We start from the raw sequence: 23,806 nt of genomic DNA on the forward strand, positions 1-23,806 counted from the left end.
ATGTGATGCAGGGAGCCATTGCTCCACCCGCGGTGTTGTGGGATGGCGCCTGCCGGCGCTGTTGCCGTTGGCGGGAAGAAAGCCTTCTCTTTCTCCTGCCCAGAGTTGCTGCACGGGGAGCTGATGCTCCTGCTCCACCCATGGGGTGAGCGCTTCGGCGCCTCTTCGCGCACGCATGCTGCTCTTCCAAGTAGCGGGGAGCCTTCTCGCTCCTGCCTGCTGTCCTCGGGGCTTCCACGAGACGGTGGGCTCGCGGCTCTGGCGGATCCCAACTGCGCCACAAGCACTCCGAACTGAGGTGGCGGGCACGGCGGGGTGCGTGTCAGCCTCGTCGCCAGATGTAGTGTCGGTAGGTGGACCTCCTCACGATCCCAGTCACACTCTTTCATTCAATGAAATGGGGCCGACACAGGAGCTGGGGTGCAACACCTCTTCACTTTATTTCTACCTAATACGAACTGCCGCTCTGCGCGGTAACCCCTCCCCTCCCTGACACGTGGGACGCAGCCCACTTGGTTACTGACAATAGAGAGAGGACTGTTCCTCTCTTCGATAATTTGGTGGCGACACCACAATGTGTTGTGGGCAAAGCCATTTTGAAAATGTTTTTTAACTGCTCTTGTGCACTTTTGGCGACATGTCTACCATAGAAAACCAGTTGCAAACAGTGTGGCTTTTTACCCAATTGTTAACATAAAGTGCAATAAAATGCACCATTTTAACCCATTATCTAAAAAAAAATGTTTTGGGGGAAGGGATTCGGAGGTGAGCGATCCCCCTCGAGCTCCCATTGGTTGGTTCGAGCTGCCTGCTGTACTCGGCTGCTCCCATATGTGCAGTGCAGCCATTTATGTTGCCGCTGGTCATAGAATGTTAGCTGGAGCACAAGCAGCGAGTGAACTTATGTGCTGAGGAATTGAACAGCAAACGCCTCTGTTTTCGTGCCCCAAGAACTGTTGAGTAATTCGAGAAATGTGTCATAATAATTTTAAATGTTCCTAAAATGGTTCTGGATGATGCTTACAGTCTTTATTTTGTGTTGCAGCGGATTGCCTTTAATGATCATCATTCACAAGACCTGGTGTGGTGCCTGCAAAGGTATGTTCATGCTTGGATTGAGTGATGATAGCCTGTTGAAAATATTGAAATATACAATGTCTTGTCAGCATGTTTGTGTTTTGAAAATAAGACCGATTTAGGCGGCCTACAAATCTGCAGCGTTTTTCAATAAACCTGCTACTTTTCCGGCCCCTACCATCAGAAATATGAGTAATGTACCCTAGTTACAACATCAGAGCCACAGCATCGAAACGCACTAAATGCCACAATTATAGAAACGTATTATGCTACAACACATTAATCTGCAATATAAAACACTATCAGAGCATTTCATTCATCCATGCAAATGATGAAACTGTGAAAACCATGAGTACAAAGGTCAGGGAATTCCTCATTTATTAAAATTCTGCTGCATTCGTTTTTTACACAGACAAGTATCTCCAACGTCTATAATGTTCTATATGAGTTAAATAAGTCATTTTTCCATATATCTCACATTTCTGGTCTGCAGAGCAATCCTACCTGTTCACAAAGTTACGTTTACTGATTTCCTTTTCCCATTTAGGCTGCAAGCTCAAACAGACCATGGAATATGTTAGATGTTCCAATGTTTTCCTGACCTCCATGACTAAGGCAAAATAAAAGTGGTTTTTACTACAGCATTCAGTGAATATATGTCCATACAAATAATGTATCTGGTCCTATTGGAACACGCCATCATATTCTCAAGAATTACATAGCCTGCATATTACTTATTTAGCAAGCAGGCCATTTCCCCCCATGAAATTCAGTTTAATGTTAGTCAGAAATCAGTCTGAACCTTCCAAACTCTGCTGCCTTTCTCTGTACATCAGACATTAATTTGGAAACAACCAATCTCTTGGGTGCCTGTTCGAGTGCCAAAGTGACATAGCATGTGAGTGTGAAGGGCGCCTGAATCCTACCCTACCATTTACAAAATTGCATCCTTTATGTCAACTACTAAATTCAAACATTTAAAAATACACTCCTGAAAATACTCACATAAAGCCAAAACGTAGACCGCTGTACTAAGACTACTTATGGCCCACAGCTTTTCCTAGGAAATCCACTTGGGCATTTGGGGGATATATAATGTTGGTCAATTCTTGTTGAACAAGGAGCAAAACAAATCCTTAAACATCTTTGCTTCTCCCAGTCTGGGGCTGAGGTGTCTGCACTAAAACTGCTTTTCACCTAGAACTCCTGATTAGGACATGCCCCCTCTCCAACCCACAAACTATACAATTAAAGTATATAACCTCTGCGTTTACCAAAACTGATTGGAACACACCATTTTCTGATTGTATTATGAGCCCATGAAGCAGTTTTAAGGAACTCACTGGGGTAAAATAGGGCTTATTGCATCTGGTCTGTTATACTGGGCAACATGCTTTGGTGTGGTGATCACACTATTCGTGCGAGCTATCCCTTTCTTTTGTTGTTTTTGGCCCATTATTCAGACCTCGCTCTTTTGAGGAGAGTGACTACACACCATTGTTTTCTGTTGCAGGAATGTGTCCATACTGCTCTACTTGGTGTTAAATTGTTTTCTTATCCCAACTGATTTCCTCATGGTTGTTCAAGGACTCGTGGTAATGATTGATCAACTTCACTGGGTTCAAACCTGAGCGCATGTTTAACCAGTTGTCAGTGATTCTGTTCTCGTAAGCCTCTGCTTTAATCTCATTAAAAATGCCAATCAGATTATATAGGCTGACAATCCCTGCTGCAGGTTTCCCCTGACTGAGGTTCCCCTGTAATTGAGGGTGGGGGGGGGTGTGGAGGTTGAGAGCCAATGTGCTAGTGGAATGGGCCAACTGTTCTATTCTCACTGGTGCGAGTGGGAATTGGGTGAGACTGAGTCCCTTCATGCTGGTTCGGCTCAGCCCCAAACTGCACAGAGCCTGGGACCATTGTGGGCTCCTAACTGTAGTGTCCTGTTGACCCTGGCAGAGAGAAGCCAGTGATGAGTCACCTAGTCAGACCTCCCCATCTTGAAGTGCGGTGCTCCAGGGCTGCGGCAGAGGGAGGAACCTGCATGATTGCCTGGTGAGCATTGTTTAAGGCAAGGTTATTGAGACTGAAGTGCTCCAGTTGGTGAAGTTCACCCAGAAAGGCAGCCCTTCTCCAAAGATTGTTGGAGAAATAAAGGGAGGCAACCCTAGTTATCTCATTTGAGGATTCAAAACACAGTGGCTCACAGGTATGTTCACAGGGATGGCAAACGTCTGACTGTTTGCCTTGAGGAGCCATCTGCAGTCTGATGGCTAGCTTGATGCTGGTTCTCATCTTTTCGATCCATGCTGGAGCTGCTTTTAAAGATGGAGAAAGCTACCTCCAAATCGGATGCCAAATTGGACTAAATAGGAGGCAGTGCTGAAACTGGAAGGGCTGGATAGATGTTGTGCCCATGTAGCAGATATTGCCATTGAAACACACGAACAAGAAGGTTCTGATGGCACCTTCCTACTTGATGGTCTCTGAAAATAAGGTACTGCGAGACCTGGCAGAGAGGTTGGATAAATCCCTCCATGCATCATACATGCACTCGATTGGTTTCTCCCAAGGTGCTGAAGGGCTGAATTTGCAGGACTGGTATACCACCAAGCTAATGAAGCAGGCAAACTTTGATACATCTGCTCCGCAGATGACCATCCTCAGCTGTCATAGGCTCACTGTCTGGGTAGGGACACCCAAGTCTAGAAAACAGTGCTGGTCTGGCGATAATGGTCCGAGGCTTATTTTTGACCCAATGAAGTGCCAGTAGCGTATATTGTAGAGCGTGGTGGGCTTTCTCTTTCCAGATGGTAGTAGGACTACAAACTGACTGGGAGGCTTCTTCTACAGAGAGGGTCGACCCTGGAGGCCTAGGTCTTAGGTGGCAAAGGGCTGCGTGGATGTGTTAAGGCAACAATTTCGATGGTGGTGAGTGTTTAAACTGTTGGGTGTGGGGTTGGGGGAGGGATTCTACTGCTGTCCTACCTACAGGTCTGCTCAGGAGTGTGTTCAGAGTCAGACTAATGTCATTTCTGGTATGCACTTAATCCCTCAGAGGAGACTGCAAATCAAAGATGATTTTTGTTTGATATTGTCTTCAGGGAAAGCTCATGTTTTTGCTGACCTGTAGTTTAAATTTTTTCTGTTGATGGGCGATTGGTGGATGGTATTGTTTTAATGATCAAATGCCAGTGAAAAGATTCTCAGAAGTTGTTTTTCTCCCACTTTCTTCATTGTGTCTATGCCTTTGAGTAAATGGGTTTAGACTCTACTGTTGCTGGAAAGCAGTCTTCAGATTGCAACCTCCCAGGAATGTGTTGGTTTAAGAGGTAAGATATAATTTATACCCAAACATACTATCGCCTTTCCTTCATACTCGGGGATATCTGCGGGAAGAGGACTCAACTGAGCATTAGACATAAAAGTATTTTATATTTACAACAACAAAATATTTGTGCACAGGCTCGACTCTCGCCTCACAGGGTCCTCCTGAACGTATGCTCCCAGCCCCAACCCACATTCCTTTTTCTGTGCACCCAGTTCAAGAGCATGGGATTTGCAGCTGAATATGATTTCGGCTTGCTTGAACTGAACCTGCTATTTTTATTTTCGTCAATTGCCTTTGTGCATATGAAATAATCTAACCTTATGGTAACAGTTGTCTTCCCTACGTGCTGCTGTTTTTTTGCATGCTAATTTGAGGGAGCACTGCCCCCTCGCTCACTGATGTCTGACCAGGAAGCTAGAGCAAATGTTTCAGCCCCTCACTAGAAATCACTTTTTAAGGTGTTTGAGAGATACTGGAGGATGAATACAGTCCTAATGAGTGCATTTATTGCTTGCACTTCTGTCACACCCAGGGGATTGTCCTAGCTGCAAGTCGTTTTCTCTGAAGAGTCTCAAGAACAGGAGGCTGCTTCTATTTTCAGATCAGTGTGGATGTTCTGGCCTCGTCAGTGGGATGAAACAATAAAAACTATCCTGGCAGGAACATGGCTGAAATGGTCATTACCCTCAGGAATAGGACTCTATCTATAAACGGAGGAACTGTAGATAAAAGGGTTATAGTTGCTGGCCTTATCCTGGCTAAGATGCTAAACCAGCCCGCCACCCCACAAAAAATCAGTCACCAAGTCTGAGATTGTGACTGGAGAAGTTGCATAACTGAATCATCATTGTCAACTGTCTTGTCCACGAGAGAGGCTCCCCTGTTCACAAGCAATATAAAGACTGCATGATCTACCGTTGAGGCAGTTGCACACCATCAATGTTATAAACTGAAACGCTATGCTTGTTCAAGTTCACACCTCTGTCATTCGCTATCTGGTGACTCGCCTTGTGTGTGTGACGAAGCATGATTTGCAAATCTTTGTCAAATGAGACTAGTGAGAAGCCAAAATTTATGTCCATGACCTCATCCATGTTGTTCCTGTCGAAGGCTGACTAGTCAATGACTACACATGCCCTGTCAAAGGTGCAGGTTACTCCATTAGTGACCATGCCCACTCCTACCTTGGAGTGCACCACAGTGGTGGTAGAGGCTGGTATGATGTTGGTATTTCGGTCTTTTAACAAGTCGCCTTTAGCCAAGCAACAGTTCACCCATGCTCAATAAATTCATCTGGAGGCTTCCTCTAGTATCATTCTGGATATAGACATGGAAGTGCAGGTGATGACAAAGTCGGAAGTAGAGGAAAGGCTTACATCTTTCCAGAAAATCTCATGGAGTCATTTCAATGAATTGTGCAAGATTACAAAGGCAGGAAGGCTGGGCATTCTGCTAAGCGCTCGATCCCATGTCTTTGACGATGGACTGGATCTGTGGTCTTGAGTTGCTGAGTAACCTTTCCTTTGCTTGTCCATCTTCCAGGTCCTGTTCCGTTCTACTGATGATTTCTGTTGCTGAAACTGCCACGCTGCTGTAATTTGCAGCAATGCCTACTGCTGCACCAAGGGACCCACTCTTCACTGGACCATACTCTTTACAACTTCTTTGGGATCTTGTTGGCGTCCCCAGGCCCACCTGGGGGGGGCAAGTGGGAAGTGTAGGGGAGAAGGTTGTTCCTCTGTGGTTGTAGGACTCCCTACTTGAGTTAGTCTTTACAGAACTAAACTCTGACCATCCCCTCTGGTGACGTCCCTGTTAATCCCTCTGATTCTCTCATCCTGGAGAGTGGTGAGTGAACTCTTGCGTAGGACTGCCTTGGATGGGTCCCCTTTTTCCTCTTGTAGTTCGTCTTTGGATCCAAACTGCTCTCATGAAACTGTGTGCACAATTTCTACTTACTTCCATAGGTAAATATGACCCATTAATTCCTGTACAATACAGTCATAACTTTGGGACTTGACATAATTGGGTTGTTGGAGACTGTGTGTCCCGAAAAGACAAGTTTTGACTTCCTTGCCTAGTGTGAGCGCTCCAGGCCCTCTAGGACGACCTTCTGTGTTTTCAGCCATAAAGTCTGAAAAGTAATTTTACTTGTATATTTTGTAGTTATTTCTTATGTACTACTTTGTTATAAAAAATATATATTTTTACATATATATTATGTGGGCCTTCCCTTATTCTGTAAGAATGAAAGGTATTTACTATATTTTTAAGACAGCACATATGACTGCTCTGGCCAGGGGTGTTGCTAGGTCTGGAAAAGACCCAGGGCTAGGCTAATGTTGGATCTGTCGGGACTGTGGGCTAGCTAGCCTTTTGGTTGTAGCTCCTGAAATTCTATCCGGGGCTACAATCAAAAGACCTGGGGCTATAGCTCCCTTAATCCCCCACCCCCGCCCCCCCCCCAGCAGCGCCTCTGGCCATTCTACCACTTGGAGAGTCAGTAACTAAAAAGGAACACCCTGCAAGCCAAGTAGGTTTATACATATCCATGCTCCTTTAAAATGTAACCTTGAAGAGACTCAGTAACCGTCACCAAGATACTGAGTCAGCACCTTCATACCTACAGGGCTATCCCCAACTGCACTGTATTGAGCTGACAGTGATGTCTTTTACCCTTTCCATGCCCCATATCGTGTTGTATGCAGAAGCTTTGTTAAAGCTGGGTAAAGACGGACTTGACATAGTGGATATGGTTGACAGAGAGGGAGTTTTTCTGATTTCTTTTAGTTCATTTTTGTGGTGCTTATGTATATAGTATGGGTTTGGTGGAACACCCGAAGGAACCATCAGGGTTCTCTAGAAATGAAAAATTGGATCTCTAAGAAAAACAGTATCAAGGATGGTCTAACATGAGGTTTCCGGTGTTAGTGGTTAACACTGTATGTGTTGGAAGTCATAAATTTCTGAACACCTACTCTTAAAGGCCTTGCCCTTCCTGGGTCACACTATTCTATATAGCAGTGTTCAAAAAGAATGGTGGGATGAATCCTACGGAGTCATCACTAAACCCCACCCTAAAGTCTTCTCCCATGGGGCCAGAGGAAGGCAGCTGCTACCTGATCCTAACCCTGGGGGTGGTAACATGAGGGAGGATCACATGGGAGAAGAGACGGCTGTCGGGGGAAGTGGTGATTTCGTTAGGAGAGACTCAGTATTCATCCTCTCCTGAGGATGAGATTTCCCTAATAACTAAATATCTAATGGCATGCTAAGGTTCACACTCCCAGAACTACCCAAAACTCTTTTAACCAGCATAAAAGTGGTACATTGGGCATTCAGGAAGTTAATGATTCTACCTTTTTATATAGAGGTCCAAAACCCAATGGTAAACCACCAACTCCTGTAACAACCGCCAATCAATTTAAATCAGCTGAAGTTAATTAATCATAAAAGAAGCAAAAACATTATGGACTTCAAGTCCCATAATGCTTGTAGTACTGGGACGAGGAAGAGGGACTCGGAGTTGATGAAGTATCATGAGCGGCACCTTTAAAAATATAAATGGGTTTCAGGTGCAGGAGGCTAGAGAAGCTGATGGTATAGTAGTGGCAGCAGCAGGACACAGTGCGGGAGACGCTGTGAATGCAGAGGAAGCGCGTCTTTGTAGAAAATGCGCAGAGGCTCTGAAGAAAGGTACGCTGTGTGGGAGACTAGCTCCATACACCTTGTGAACTGTTCTGTTACAGAAGATGCTCTGGAGATCATACAGAGATGTCAGAGCTCCCCTGAAGAACTGTGTGTACCGCGGCAGTCCAACTGGAGCTGGCCCCGAAGAGACCTACAGCAGCACCAGTGGGTTGGAAGGAGACGCCAAGGTATAATGGTGAGTTGGCCCGGAGCAGGTGACCCGGGATGCTCCGAAAGAGACCGCTAGATCAAATTGACAATTTTTAATACCGAACAAATGAACCGAGGCAAACTGAGCGCAACTCTCCTAACAAGGGATACCAATTAGGTGTAACGCTCACCTGGTTCCCACGGGGGCGCTGGTCTAGTATGGATTGCTGTGGCCTCTTCTAGCGTGATGCGCAGGACCCGGAACACCGATTGGACAGGACCTCCAAATCATGCTTGCCTGGCCCGTAGGAATATCCTTCTGCAGATGAGAAAGGGGATTAACAGTCTGCAGAATAGTGTGCTAGCTCCCCCCTTTTCCCCTTCGTTCCTCTCTAACTTCCTCCAAACCCCGGTTTAAGCTCACCTTATGGTTTGGAAGGATGAACTCTCCATCCTGCTTCTGGTGCAGGGGCGCGCGTTCGTCCAGTTACTTCACTGGTTTTCAGAATGGCGCTGGCAAAATCCACTTGACTTTCCTGAGCGATGCGCCGTAAGTATGAAAGTTCAAAGTTCAAGTGAAGCCCCCTTTATGTTGTCTTTCTAACCTGTGATCTGTCCTTTATTTCAGGTGCAGAATGAAGGCGATGCGTCGAGGGGTTAAACTGCCGAGGTGAGTAGTGATGAGGGCGATCCCTCTAAATGTCCTTATCATTCCCCAGAAATGTCTCTTGTCCTTTCCCCATAGGGGCCGGGGTACGGTACCTGCCAATGGGGCGGCGCCGACCCAAAATGTGGAAGAAAAGCCGGTAAGTATTATGGCTGTTAATCAGGCTTTCCTTCTGTGTGCCTTCTGCTCACCTTTTGTTTCTTTCTCTCTCCCCTAGGTGCAGAGATGTGGCGTCCGATGCTGACAGCCGCGATGGAGCCGGGAGATGTCTCGAGGACAGGTGAGTGAAGCGTGGCGCTGCAGCGAGCAACGCGATGCTTTTAAATGGAAGTCTTTCTTCAGGGATGCTGGCGAGAAGATTCCAGATGCAGGTAAGAAGTTTGAAATAGTCCTTGGTTTTCACCTTTCTCTTCTCTTCCTTCCTTGCAGGTCTTCCAGGTTCGAGGCGGGCGTGGCTGGAGTCCAGGAGCAGACGCGGTGAGCGTTAAGCTGCAGGAAGCAGAACAACGCGAAGCGTGAGCTGCTGTCTGGGCGTGGCTTAAATAGCCTTCAAAGAAGTCCCAGGTATGTATCCTTCCCCAACTAGGTATGTATCCTTCCATGGCCACGCCCGAGTGAAAAAATAGTCCCTATGAAAAAATAGCCCTTTCAGGTCTCAGGGAGGCCTGAAGCGTGCAGCATGGTCTGCATCAGGTAAGTGCACAAAACACCTCCCTTTATGAGCCTGGCGCCTATGGCGCCAGGACTGATGTCCAACATGAGCCTGGCACCAAAGGTGCCAGGACTGAGTCCAAAGAGCCCCTATAAGGGGCCGCTGGACTTTTACCCGAGGGCATGATGCCTGCTTCCGGGGGTGCTGGGCCTGGCCTGGTGCTCCGGGGGTAGGCATCATGACATTAGGGGACAATTGTAACCCGCATTGCCAACGCCGCAGAAGAGTGAAGTCAAGGAAAACTGGGTGCAAATCGCCTAACATGGGATACCAACTGGGGGACTTTTGCAATCCGCATTGCCAAATCTGCAAAAGAGCGATACATGGGCACCCAGGGCGCAACTCTCCTAGTAAGGGATACCAATTGGGAGATAATTGTAAACCGCATTGCCAGCAGCCGGGAGGATGCATAAGCATAAAACAAAGGCAGCCGAAGCAAAGCCCTCCTTGTATGAGAGACTAAGGGAGAGATAGCTGTAACCTGCCTTGCCGATGGCTAAAAGGCGATAAAAGAATATTCTGATGCTTGTTAATCTGCTTAGAATCACATGCTGTACATATGGTCTGACATCCAATGGTAACCGAGGAGTATTGCATCTTGTCTTTCGTGGACCGAAAGGGGACGTTGGCATAGGCGTGTCTGTAACACTATCCCTATCATGACGTGTGGTGTATCCAAAATCCCTCACGCGCAGAGGTCCCTCAGATTGTTTTTTTATGCCCAGATAACTGGTCGCCCTATAGCGGAGCTCTTACTAGAGACATGGTTTATCTTTACCGAATTGTCGGTTTATTCCCAGTTAAGTTACTTCGCCCAACAAGAAAATCTTTGACGAAGACTACAGGTGATTCGTCTACAGCTGTGGATTTCGGCGCCTAAGCTCCGGTGGCCAGATTTTCCACGTGGTCAGGCCCTCTGGCCGACCTATACAGTAGGGAGATTGGGGTCGGGGTGGCTATATTGTCGGTATGTCTTTCCTCCTTTCCCCTCTTTTCCCTGTGGTCTGGTCATCCTTCCCTTTGACTATGGAAAGAACTCCTTTTAGATTCTGCCCTAAGTGTAGGGTCAGATATCCTTGGAAGGATGCCCTAAGTGTAGGGTCAGATATCCTTGGAAGGACGAACACAGGATGTGTAACGCCTGTCTCCCCCTAGAGCACGACGAGAAGCGGTGTGTGGCGTGCAAACTCCTTCGGCCTAAAACCCTTAAGGAGCGCCGTGTAAAGCGGCGGCCCGCATACGGTCTGTCTTGTGTGGAACCCCCTTGCCCCACCGCCACGCCCGCTGAAAGTGACGGGGTACTTCGGATGACCAAACATCTGTTTCGGATGTTATAGCCCTTGAGGCGGAAGCTTCTAGGTCCGCCACGCCCGTCCCCGACCTTTTAAGGCTTGACTCTGGTCTTGCTACAGGGACAACACCCGGCAACAGGTGCGTACAAGCGCATCGCACTAAGCACACAACCCCTATGCTGATATCGACGTCTTCGTCGAAAAAGGCGAAAACGCCAACATGGCCACTGAAAACTTCGCCGGTTCCCTCGGATCGTTCAGATCCAAAACTTTCCCAAAGTTTTGCGACTGGGCAATCTAAACCAGCTAAGGGTGCTACTCTGAAACCTACATGCGTTGCACGGGAGCCCGACGCTTTGACGGTATCTAAGGCCTCGGTAGGCCCGAAAACTGCGGCTAGGCCTCTACCCGGAAAACCGACCGCTAGGCCCTCTAGCGCTGCGGAAGGTATTACACCTGCCGATAAATCATCAGAGCCATTGTCTCACGATGATTTGTCGATTATCGAAAGCAGCATCGGAAGAATGACGGCGGCGGTGGGCCTTACAGTGGGCCTTACCCCAGTTACACCTAAGGTTATGGGACAAGCAGCGGAAAAGATTTCGGCGGATTGGGTTCCTGATTCTGATGAAGCTTAAAAGAATAGCCGACACCCTGAGAGACTCCTTTGGATGCCGCAGTGCAGAGAACGTCGTTTCTCCTCACGTAGGCCCGTTTGGGTCCTCTAAATGGACTACAAAAAATTTCGAAGGGTGTATGGATCGGCTGGAGCTGATTATCAATTCTTCTGATCATCCTACCCCGAAAAGGTCTCGGGTAGACCCTAACCTTCAAATTCAGGAAGATCAGTTTCATGTTTTCCAACAGGAAGACGTGGTCCAGATGGGCACATATAGAGACATCTATAATGAAGAAGAAGCTTCTTTTCTGCACAATTATGAGGAGGACGAACCGGATACTAAGGACAATTTGGAGGAAACCCAGCAGGAAGGTCAGGACCCATTTACACAGCAAGATCAGGACTCTGATGTTTTGTGCCTAGACTCTCCTCCGTCCACCCCGGCTTGCCAGGCCTCTCCTGTAGATGACCAAATGGCATTGAACTCCATGTTGAAAAAAGCAGCTGAATACGTTAAAATCGCCACTCAAGAGGCGGTACCTGAGCAGGATTTTGTGGAGGATATCATTAAGGAAAAACCTCTGGGGAGTCAATACATCCCCCTCCTTAACTCTGTTAAGAGAAGGGTGCTCCCTCATTGGTATCACCTGCTCAAACACGGGCAGTGAACCAGAGAGTCGAAAAATTTCGCACTTTCCCTTCCGACCTCTATACATCAAAGGGCACGCCATCCCACACTCGCTGCTAGTGACTACCACTCGAAAGAGGGTAGGGGTACCCCTTGCCACGGGAGAATCACTACCGGACAAGGAATCTAAGCGGCTGTATGCCCTGGGCAAACGTGTCACGTCAGCAGCCGCATACACTATACGGGTTGCTAATAATACTACTCTATTAGCAAGCTAACCTGATGCCTAACAGAATTTGCTCCAGGAAGGCCTCCAAGAGGTTCATTGTAACAGAGGGAAGACTAGTTAACCAGAATGTGGTGAAGAACACCCTGGACACTGCAGAAACTGAAGGCAGGTCTCTTGCTCAAGGGACCCTACTGAAAAGACAGGCTTGGCTGCGTACATCAGGATTTAAACCTGAGACTCAGGCCTCCCTCATTAATAAACCCATTGAGGAGACTAACCTCTTCGGGAAAGCAGTAGAGGAGGCTTGGGAAAAAGCCAAGAAGGAGCATGAGACTCTAAGGTCTCTGCAACAAATTACACAGAAACCCTCCTCCCAGAGGGGTAATAACTCTCGGTGGTCGTTTCGAGGGCAAGCTAGTGCTGGTCAAAATAACTACGGCACGGGTAACTTCAACACAAATCAAACATCTGGAAGCCCCACTTACTACCCCTCAAGGGGTCAGAAACGCGGCAAGGGTAGAGGCAGAGGCCCCAATCCCAGAGGAGCCACAGCCTCTGGTCAGAAATGACCACCAAGTCCAGGTCCCCTCCCATGTCACGCCGGTCGGGGGGCGATTAACATTTTTCCTCAGGGCATGGGAGGGGATAACTTCCGACCAGTGGGTCTTAAAGACGGTCACCCACAGTTGCTGCGTTTAATTCACCCGACCTCCACAGATCAGACCGCCGCGCTCACGACACCTTTCACCAGACCATCTGGAGATCCTGATCCAAGAGGTGGAAGTACAGCTGGGAAAGGACGCCATAGAAGCCGTCCCTATTCTTCAGGTAAACAAGGGTATTTATTCAGTGTACTTCCTTGTACCCAAAAAGGATCTCATTATGTGCCCTGTTCTAGACCTGCGCCCAGCGAACAAGTTTATAAAACCCCAGAAGTTTCGCGTGGTAACACTGCAAGAAACAAGGGGACTACATGGCAACATTGGACATGAAAGATGCATACTTTCATATTTCAATGTTGCCAGCGCACTGGAAATATCGAAGGTTCATGATCCAGGACGGGCATTACCAATTCAAGGTATTCCCCTTCGGCATCGCCTCGGCACCAAGGGTGTTTACCAAAGTCCTGGCCGTGGCAGCAGCACACCTGCGCAGTCTATCAGTCCCAGTTTACCCTTACCTCGGCGACTGGCTCATCACAGGGGACTCGTTTGACGCTTGTTTTTCGAACACCCAAAAAACAGTAGATCTCCTCTTCAGCCTGGGTTTCTCAATCAATGAAAAGAAATCCAGTTTAGTCCCCAGCCAAGTAAAACAATTTCTGGGAGCTCTCATTCAGACGGAAGACTATTTAGTCTTCCCCATCCAACGAGAAGGTTCAGAACATGCTTTCTCAGATCCCTCAATATGTAGCCAGTCGGGAGGTGACGGTACGCAAAGCCATGCGTTTGCTAGGGATGATGGCGTCATGCATATACTTGGTTCCCCACGCGCGGCTGTGCATGCCTCTCATGCAAGAGTGGCTCAACAGCCAGTGGTGTCAGTGGTGTCAGGCCAGCGGACAATGGGAAGATTTGGTAGTTGTCTTGCCAGTCCTCGTTCTCTCTCTGCAGTGGTGGTCAAGAGAAAAGGGGAAGACCTTCACCACCCCTGCAGTAGAAGCCACTCTCACGACAAACTCATCTCTCACAGGGTGGGGAGCTCATCTGCTTCAGCAGACAGCACACCGAGTTTGATCTCCTCAAGTAGCATCCAACCATATAAACTTACTGGAGCTGTTAGCGGTGTTCAAAGCTTTGAAAGCCTTTCAGGTGCAACTGCAAGGGAAGACAGTGCTGATTCTAACGGACAGCACTGCAGCTATGTACTACCTGAACAAACAGGGGGGGCACTTGCTCTCCAGGGCTATCCAAGCTGTCACAGAACATTTGGATATGGGCTCTCAAACACAAGATGTTTTGTCGTCCCAACATGTTCCTGGGGAACTCAATCTTCTAGCAGACGTACTCGGCAGAGATTTCCCTCTGCCCGAAGAATACCGATGGCGACTGCACGAAGACATTGTGTCCAACGTCTTCGCAGTATGGGGTTTCCCAGAGATCGACCTGTTTGCTACTCAGGAGAACACCCAATGCCAAGACTACGCCTCCAGGTACCCCCCTGAACCGATCCAAGGGGAACGGTCTCTGGATAACATGGTTGTTGAAATTTGTCTATGCACAACCCCCCCCCCCCCCGACTCCGCTTCTCAACAAGATAGTGCACAAGATGCATCAGGAACCAGTTACCATAATACTGGTGGCCCCCATGTGGGCCTGCCAACCCTGGTTCGCTCACCTGATGGATATGTCCCTTTCTCCACCAGTCAAGCTACCCTGCCCGTACAACATGTTGTCTCAGGACAGGGGGGAGACCCTACACCCATGCCCACAAACTCTGAACTTAGCAGCCTGGCTCCTGAGATCATAGTTTGGACACCTGCAACTCCCTCAGAGGTGCATGGACATATTCAAAGAAGCGAGAAAACCTAATACACGTTATTGCTATGCCAGCAAATGGAAACGTTTTGTCATCTGGTGCAATTCCAAGGGCGTCAATCCCATCGATTGCTCACCCTCACACATTGTGCTGTATCTAACCCACCTGTTGGACACTGGGTTAGTCTTCAATTCCCTAAAGGTTCATCTGTCTGCTCCGTCAGCCTACAGCACATCAAAACAAAAGGTATTGTGGTGGAAAATACCAGTGATCAAAGCCTTTATTGAAGGGGTTAAGAGAATTCATCCTCCCATCGCTCATCCAGCCCCTGGATGGGATTTGAATGTGGTTTTGACCAGGCTCATGGGAGCTCCCTTTGAGCCTATGCATAAAGCAAGTCTGAAGGACCTGACTTATAAAACAGCCTTCCTAGTGACTATCACTTCTATCAGAAGGGTTAGCGAACTACTGGCTCTTTCTGTTCTAGACCCCTTTGTTACAGTCCACAAAGATAAGATAGTTCTGCGCACACATCCCAGGTTTGCGCCTAAATTCATTTCAAAGGTCCATGTGAACCAATCAATCGAACTATCCACTTTCTTCCAGAACCCTACTAACATGGCCGAAAGAAGCCTTCACACACTAGACGTGCCCAGGGCAGTCATGTTTTACCTGGAAAGAACTAAACCACTAAGGAAGACTAAGCAGTTCTTTGTTTCAGTGGCAGCTGGTAGAGAAGGGGATCCTGTCTCTAAATCGGCTATCTCAAGGTGGATTGTCAAATGCATCACACTATGTTTCTCTCTTGCTAAGAGAGAACTGCCCTTCAAGCCTAGAGCACACTCTCCTCGAGGCACTGGGGCATCCATAGCATTCATTGCAAATGTTCCTCTTGAGTCCATTTGCAAAGCGGCAACCTGGAGTTCTGTACACACCTTTACAAAATACTATTGCCTAGACACTCATTCTAGGTCTGATTCTCAGGTGGGACAAGCAGTACTAAGACATCTTTTCTCTACTGTTCCTTCTCAACCCACCTCCAACTCCGGGTACTGCTCGCTAGTCTATGCACAGCATGTGATTCTAAGCAGATTAACAAGTATCAGAAGACATGCATTACTTACCATAATAGCATTTCTGATGATTGTATCTGCTTAGATTCACATGACCCTGCCTACCTCCCCGCTCGGGGTGGAAGGAACATAGACGTCTTACTACTTTCTCTCTTTATGTACTCACTCACTATAGCCTTGGGGACCCTCATGGCAGAAAAAATGCAAACGGAGGGACCTCGGCGCATGAGGGATTTTGGGTACACCACACGTCACGATAGGGATAGTGTTACAGACACGCCTATGCCGACGTCCCCTTTCGGTCCCCGAAAGACGAGATGCAATACTCTGCGGCTACCACTGGATGTCAGACCATATGCACAGCATGTGAATCTAAGCAGATACAATCATCAGAAATGGTATTACGGTAACTAATGCATGTCATACAAAGAGAGCAGGGGAGAAATTTTCCTTTTATGGAATACCAATTTGGGAAGAGCTGAGTCAAGAGACTATAAAGAGAAGCAGTTGTTTTTCAAACCTCCTCATTTAGAATGCTGGTGTAGAGAGATTCTGGAGCAAGCATGACCACAGAATATAATTGTAGTAGTAGGAGTTTTTTCCTGGCCGACGAGTAAACCAGGAAAGGAACCAATTGTCAGACGGCGAGTATACCAGGGAAGAATACGATTTTTTAAAGTACTGTGGTTGTGGTAAAAAGGTGTGGTGGAAAAGAAGTGTTGGTTCCATCACTTTGTCTTGATGAACTGTTGCATTTCAGAAAGTGATTATTGAGCTATCTTGACTGAAGTGTTTCTTTTGAATAAGAGGAATGATGTGCTAACAATTGCTTGATTTTGAGAAAAGAACATTAGTCCTGATTTATGAAGTTGTGTTTTGAGGAAAAGACTTTTGTTTTGCAAAGCAGGAGATTGTGGAAAATGAAAAAGTTGCTTTGATTTATGAACAAGCATTTGGAAGAGAGATATTCACTTTGCAAAGTGAAAGGATATATTGATTGTAAAAGACTTTGTATGCTACGCTGAATGGAACTTTGTTATTGCACAGAACCTACTTGAGCGTGAACTTGGCTTAAGGTATTCCTGAATTGGTCTAGGGGAAGGGAATTCATCCCTGGTCACAAGGTGCACTTTCTAAAGCTTTTGAGTTTGAATTGATATCTTATTTTGTGGAATTTAAGACAGCCAAACAAATCATGTATATTGTTTTGGTGTATATTATTGTAAGGGTCAGTTACTTTTGGACATGTCATTTTTTCTTTAGCCATAGTTTGTTAGGCCGGGACGTTCTTGTTAGGTTAGGGAAAGATAGGCGTTTGTCTCACGCCTTTTTATTTAATAAAGAAGGAACTTGTGAGTTAACATAACTTTGTGCCCGTCTCGCATTTCTGACCCCTCACAATGGGCAACAAAGTTCAACCTATCCTAATGAGTCCTCAGCCTCCTGGATATGTACCCTAAGCTAATTATACAAATGCTCCAACGTTGGCCAACACTGAGGTCACAAAACATATACTTATTTTATTTATTTTTCATTTATTTTATTTATATGCAGGAGGAACAGTGCTTTTTTGATCACAAAAGAACGTACAATATAGAAGAACTCAGATTTGATGGGAACCTGTGAGCTTCTTACAATAGAGTGAGTTTCCATTCCTGTACTATTAAAAAAAACCTAATACAACAGTTCCTGGGAAGGCTCCTACAGGATCTACTCAGTCTGGATTAGTTATCGTCTTCTGCTTTTGAATCGGGCTCTGACACCTGTCTTGGGAAGTTGATTATATTCAGACTGCTTTGCAGCCTGGTCCCTGGTCTGTTATATGGGGCTTGTCTGGCTACCAATGAGCATCTTGCAGAGTTGATTGTTCTTGGATTCTTACACTTTCACTGTCTCCGGTTTCACAATCATTACCCCCCACCCCCGACCTTTTTTTTCTTTCAGGTTTCACAATAAGTCCACCTAGGAATTTTGTTTTCCACGATTCACAGTAAGTCTCTTCAGGACCTTGGCTTTATCAGTACTTCACAACGTACCCCTACTGGACCATTGGCTGCATTAGGATTCACAACATGTCCTTCCTTGGACCTTTTGGCTTTCTTAGTCTTCACAACACTTTAATAGGTAGTTTTCACCCGCATTTGGGGCCCCAGTCAGACAGTTTATGTTTAGTCATCTTTCTGTAGACCATGCCTTTTACTCTCTTCCAAGGGGTCACCAGTGGTAAGCTTTACAACCTGGCTAACCAATTCCCCTAGGTCAAAGAGTTGTATGAATGCACCTTTAGACACAGTCCCTCCTCACGTTTGCCAGGCACCAGCTTGCCCCTTGCTAATGGTTTCTCCCTCCCTCCTCCAAGTTGCTGTAGCTTTTTGTCTCTTTACGGTTTCACCTTAGGCTGGTAGGTTTCATCGCCTAGCCTCTGTTTCCCTTTGTACAAAGGGAGACATGTACTGCATGTCTCCCTACAGTGGGACTCTACCTCTTGTCCTTGCTGACACTTCACCACTTATTTCATACACCTGGATTCAGGGAGGTTCTTCCCGGCACTTGCTTATTGGCTATGTTCCTTGGCTGTCTGAAACCATACTCTGGATTGGTGAGTTTAGTTTAAAGTCATTATTGGCCTGCTTTACCTCATATTAGACGGGTACTCTATTGGGCAACCCACTGATATAGTAACGGTTACATGAATTGGGACTGTATAGCTGTAAAAGTCAAGATGCCACCGAAAGTCAAACTCTTTAATTCACTTACTTGGGCCTGGTTGCGGTCTTCCTGCTGATCCCTGGTCTGCAAATGTCTGCCAGCGGACTGCACAAAGACCTGCAGGTTTTATGATTGTTCTAGTACTCTACGTTCTACCGATGAGACTTGCTAGCATCTTCTGCGGCTGCAAATAGTCCCCTGATTTTGAGAGTTCTGTGCTGCTTTACACTTATGCAGTTCAGTGCTTGGAGCTGGCTGTAATCTGTAACCGGGAATCTGGTGCTCTGAGTCTATATTCTGACTCATGGCCGCAGCACTCTATGGTTAGTTATGACCCTTTACGTTGGTTCCTGTTTTAGGTAGCATTTCTCCTGTTGAAGGATTTGGGCGAAATCCTTGCAACATACTGGGATGGCTTATCATATAATGCTTTCTTCCGGATAGCGTCTACTGTGTCTCGTAGGGAGTAGTGAGCTGGCAGGATCCCCCCCTCAACCACCCTCCTGGAAGCACATCGGGTAGTAGCCGGCACAACTAGTCCCTAGTTGCTCTCATGCTTCACATAAAAGTATGGGGAGTTCAGAACACTTGCAACAAAACATGATCTCCTATAGCACCCTAAACAGTCTGAGCTGCCATTATGGCATGATTTGACTGAGATGTAGTATCACATCAAGGACTTAAAACGCTACTTCTCACTAAACAAACAAACAAGCAAGCATTTTAATACTGGAAGGGGAGATTAAACTCCACTGTCATGGTGGTTGAAATTGCATATGCCAGTTCCAGGCAGCTGACCAGAGGGACGGAGCTGCACCATCCTGCTTCTAATGATGTGAATAACCCCAAGGTGTAGCTCAAGCTCTTGGGTCTTGGACATGCCACTTAACATCAACATTTTTTAAAGTTTTATTTTTAAAGTGTTGATGATACTCCAAGGAAGTTCAGAGAAGGTTAACCGCATGGTATCGCTCAAGGAACTATATGCCTTCGGTGCTCAAGGTACAGAGGTGTCCCACAGCTCCTTCTCATGCGAGAGACTGCATTCCTAATGCAAAAGTTACAGATGTATGATATGATATGGCATTTATAACACGCCTATACACAAGTGTTTCAAGGCGCGACAAGGCAAGGGAGGGGGAACAAAGGGAGGACAGACAACGATCATACTAGGCCAGATGTCATTCAGATCGCGCAAGTGCATGGGATGGAGGAAGGGGGAAAATGCGGGGGGCGAGGGGGAAGGGACAGTGCAGTACATGGGAATAGAATAATAACAATAAGTAAAAGTAAGGGCCAGCAGGTGGCAAGTGCAAAGGTGAGTGCAGACATCCGGTGTCAAGTGCTGGTAGTGGGACTGAAGGGATACAGAAACAGTCCCCAAGTGCGGGGGATACCAGGCAGGCAATGCAGGTGTGTGTGACTGGCGGGGGAGGGACCTGGGCCCGGGATCAGAGGGTGGCCAGTTAACAAGTGCAGATTCCGTTTCAGCCAGGAGGTCAGCAGGGGAGAGGAGGAGAAAAGGCAGAAGCAAAGAGAAAGGTTTTGAGGTGCTTCCGGAACCGTAGATGGTTCTCCTCAAGTTTCAGGGAGGCTGTTCCAGAGGCAAGCCCCAGCCGAAGAAAGAGATCTACCACCAACTCGTTGCTTGGAGAAGCGACTGACCCTGAGGGAGTTGGAGGCGGATGAGCGAAGAGCTCGAGAAGGAAGATATTTAGAAAGAGAGTTGAAGGTATTGAGGCCCCAGAAGGCCTTGTGGACAATGATTTTGAACTTGATCCTCACAGCCACTGGGAGCGAGTGCAGAGATTTCAGTCCTGGAGAGATACGATCCCTGGGCTTGAGGCCAAGGACCAGTCTTGCAGTCCTGTTCTGGTTGAGCTGTAGAGGGCGGAGGGTAGAGGAAGGCAGATTTAGAAAGAGGCTGTTGCAGTAGTCCAGCCTAGAGAGATCCAGAGCTCTGGAGACAGTGAGCTTCTGGGGGAAGGAGAGGAGAGGTAGAATACCTCTGAGGAGCAGCTGATAGTGTGACTTCTAAGAGACGTCAGAGATGTGAGGGGAGAAGGAGAGTGTGGAGTCAAAGATGAGGTTTTTAGCCTCACAGGTTGGAGCAGGAGGAGGGCCAAGAGGCCGGCCAGAGAGCGACGGGAAAGGAGGGAGCGGGTGTGCCGATGAGGAGAATCTCAGTCTTACTGGCATTAAGGCAGAGGTCATTGGCGGCCCACCACTCCTGGATACCAGACAGTCGGAGATGAGAGACGGAGAAGAGGTGGCCGAAGGTAGCCTGAAAATGAGCCGAGTGTCATCCGCATAGCACTGAAAGTTGGGGCAAAGCGCAGCAATGCATTGGGAAAGGAGTGCCGGGGTATAGGTTAAACAGCCAGGGAGAGAGGTTAGACCCCTGGGGTACAGCACATGTAGAGAAAAAGATTGCAGAGATGAAGGGCCCGAGTTGGACCTGGAAGTGTTGCTCAGAGAGGAAAGAAGTCCGCCACGCCAGGGCCTGACCGGTGATACCCAGGTTATCACGGTGACATTTGAGCAGGATGGCATGGTTGACAGTGTCAAAGGCAGAAGAGAGATCAAGCAAGATGAGGACACTGGGCGTTAGAATCAAGGTTGGAGAGCAGGTCTTCACGGATGTTCAGGAGAGCGGTTTCTGTGCTTCTGGCAGCTCTGAAGCCAGACCAATAGATTCAGTGTGGAGATTAAGCTGGGAGATGGCCAGTTTTTCTAGGAGTTTGCCCAGGAAGGGAGTGATGGAGATTGGGCGATATTTAGCCGGGCAGGAGGGGTCGGCAGAGGGTTTCTTAAGAAGAGGGTGCATAAGGGATTGCTTCAGGGAGGATGGGAAGACTCCAGTGGCGAAGGAGTGGTTGCAGAAATCAGCCAGGGCAGGATCCAGGGAGTCGGTGTGGTCCTTGATGGTTTTAGAGGAACAGGGGTGAACCTGTTTTGACGAGACTTTCATAGATTGGACTTGTCTCGAAACTTTGTCTGCGCAGAACAGGGGTAAGGCAGAGAAGGAGGAAGGAGAGGTGGCTGCAGAAGGGCCAGATGGAAGAGCAGGGAGTAGAGGGAGGGAGGTGAGAGGAGGAGAGTGAGGATCAACAAATCCAGACTGAATCCGGGGGTGGGGTGGAAGACCGAAGAATGGATCAGAGCACAGTAACACTTGCCTGGCTACCTCCGCTCTTGAGCATACCTGTCTGTGGGTGAGGCTAACTAGTCACACTCACGAGTAGCAAAACATTGCAATGGACAACTGTGTGCTCCAGTTAATTGACATAAGTCACCTACCGTAGTTCACCATGCAACCACCAATATCTCCGGTACCTGCTCTATCATGTACAAGGCACGGTTCTCTCCTTGCAAAAGAAAATCCCTCGGGTTGTTTATAAAGAATGCAGGGGTTGAGGGGTGGATGGTTTTTTGTCATTTACTGCCCGTAAAAGACACGTTGCAAAGGGATGTTCCCGTTGTGACAAATCGAGGGAATTCGTCCCTTCTCCCCAAAAGGGAGCCCCCTCTCTGAGGCTAGGGAGGTGAACCCGCTCCGTAACACCTTCTCTAGGGGTAGATACATGCAGGACCACTCGGGAGAGACTCCCCCTGTGGCGACAAGGAATCGCGTTCCTTTGAGGAACTCGCTAAAGATCCCTCCTCTCTTATTTCTTCAGACTTATTCTATCAAGGTTTATATGAGGAAAGAACAAGGATGTGTGTTAGGGAGAGTTCTCAAAAATGTGCTAATTCCCTCCACCTTAGAGACCCCCAGCAACTTTGCTGGACTTTGAAGGCTTGATTTTTTTAACCTGGAGAGAGTGACTCTTTTCCCCACTCTCTCATGTATTTTAATGTGATTTCGGGACTTTGTGTTTCTTTTGTGTGTGGAGTCTGACAAACTTCATAGGCATCATCTTTACATTGTGTCACACAGCACCTTCAGTGCAGTGGCACAGGGGAAGTCTTTCAGATTTCCCAAAGGTTTAAATACCTTCTCTGGGATAAACTGCTGTTTCCCAGAGCAGTAAAGTGAAATTGACTTTACTTACATTTGTAACTTTCTAGACCCAGCACACACTATCTTACAATAGGGTGCTGGAGTGGTTACCTAGTATCCCCCTTTGACTAACTTCTCGTGTAACATTTTTGTTACCCTTTCCTCACTGAATGGCTGGTGGCAGTGGTTTCGTTTTAATTACTGTGGTGTGCATTTACTGTGGGCTGCGTTCGCAGCTACGGTAAAGCACCCAAGGTTGCAATTTTTATAAAAATGGCCCCGGTCTTCTTTTTTTTGCCGTTTCTTTGTGGAAAGGTCCTTCTTGAGATTTACTCTGAGCGCCAAACCAGGTTTGGTCCCATTTCTTCGCTTTGCCTTTGGCAGGATTCACAAGTGAAGCCCGCCTCTGGCTCCAGGGTGTCTGGGGTAGGCATGAAGTGAGGGAGGTGCCTAGAAACTCCCTGTGCGAAGTCTCCAACGAGACCCAAATGCACTCTGTTGTGATTGGCTGGCTGACTGTCCGACAAGGACAGCCACCCTGCTGGGTGACCGACAGCTAGGCTGGAATGAATGGGAGAGAACAGAATAAAAGGCTAGGCTTTTGGCTTGGAAGGCAGAGTCGACCACTGGACGAAGGAACCGAAGAAGAACTTGAAGAGGACGCCTGCTGCAACTCTTGGACCGTTCGTTGCCCGGTGAAGCCCTGCTGCTGTGCTGAAACTCCGAATTCATATAGGACGACTTCTCCCGTTGAGTTGGTGGGACCAATCGACTCCAAAGTAAGCCACCTGGGCATCCTTCTCAGAGCTGGTTGAATTTCCACAGAGTTGCTGCTGGAAACCGAATAGCCAGGGAGAGGGACACCAGATTGTGTGCGATGCTTTAGAGTTGGCCAGTAAGAGCCCCGGACTCCCAGGAAGCAGGACTGAGCCTGAGCCCCCTCAAGAGTGCGGGACCCCAGAAGCAAGGAAAGTCCATCTCGTCATCCAGGAACCGCAGTGTTACTATTTGCGGTTGTCGTGAGGAGCTGAAACACCGAAGTGCCACTTGTTGGAAAGATTGCCAGTTGCGAGCGGTGACCGTCCTATTGCAGTGCAGGAGTCCCCAGAAGTTCTCACTCTTGACCCCAAGACTGAGGCCCAGGAACAGTG

General features: G+C 47.6%; 1 protein-coding gene across 1 annotated transcript in view; it reads left to right on the forward strand.

Annotated features, from left to right (window-relative positions):
- LOC138547336 (thioredoxin domain-containing protein 12-like) overlaps positions 1-23,806 on the forward strand; it is a 654,368-nt gene that overhangs the window by 351,279 nt on the left and 279,283 nt on the right. Inside the window, exon 3 of the mRNA XM_069642202.1 lies at positions 1,046-1,098. Coding sequence (XP_069498303.1) covers positions 1,046-1,098 — 53 coding nt within the window. The remainder of the gene's footprint in view (positions 1-1,045; positions 1,099-23,806) is intronic.

Source organism: Ambystoma mexicanum, chromosome 1q (assembly GCF_040938575.1).
Source record: "Ambystoma mexicanum isolate Mex_15411 chromosome 1q, UKY_AmexF1_1, whole genome shotgun sequence".
In the NCBI taxonomy this organism is placed as follows: Eukaryota; Metazoa; Chordata; class Amphibia; order Caudata; family Ambystomatidae; genus Ambystoma; species Ambystoma mexicanum.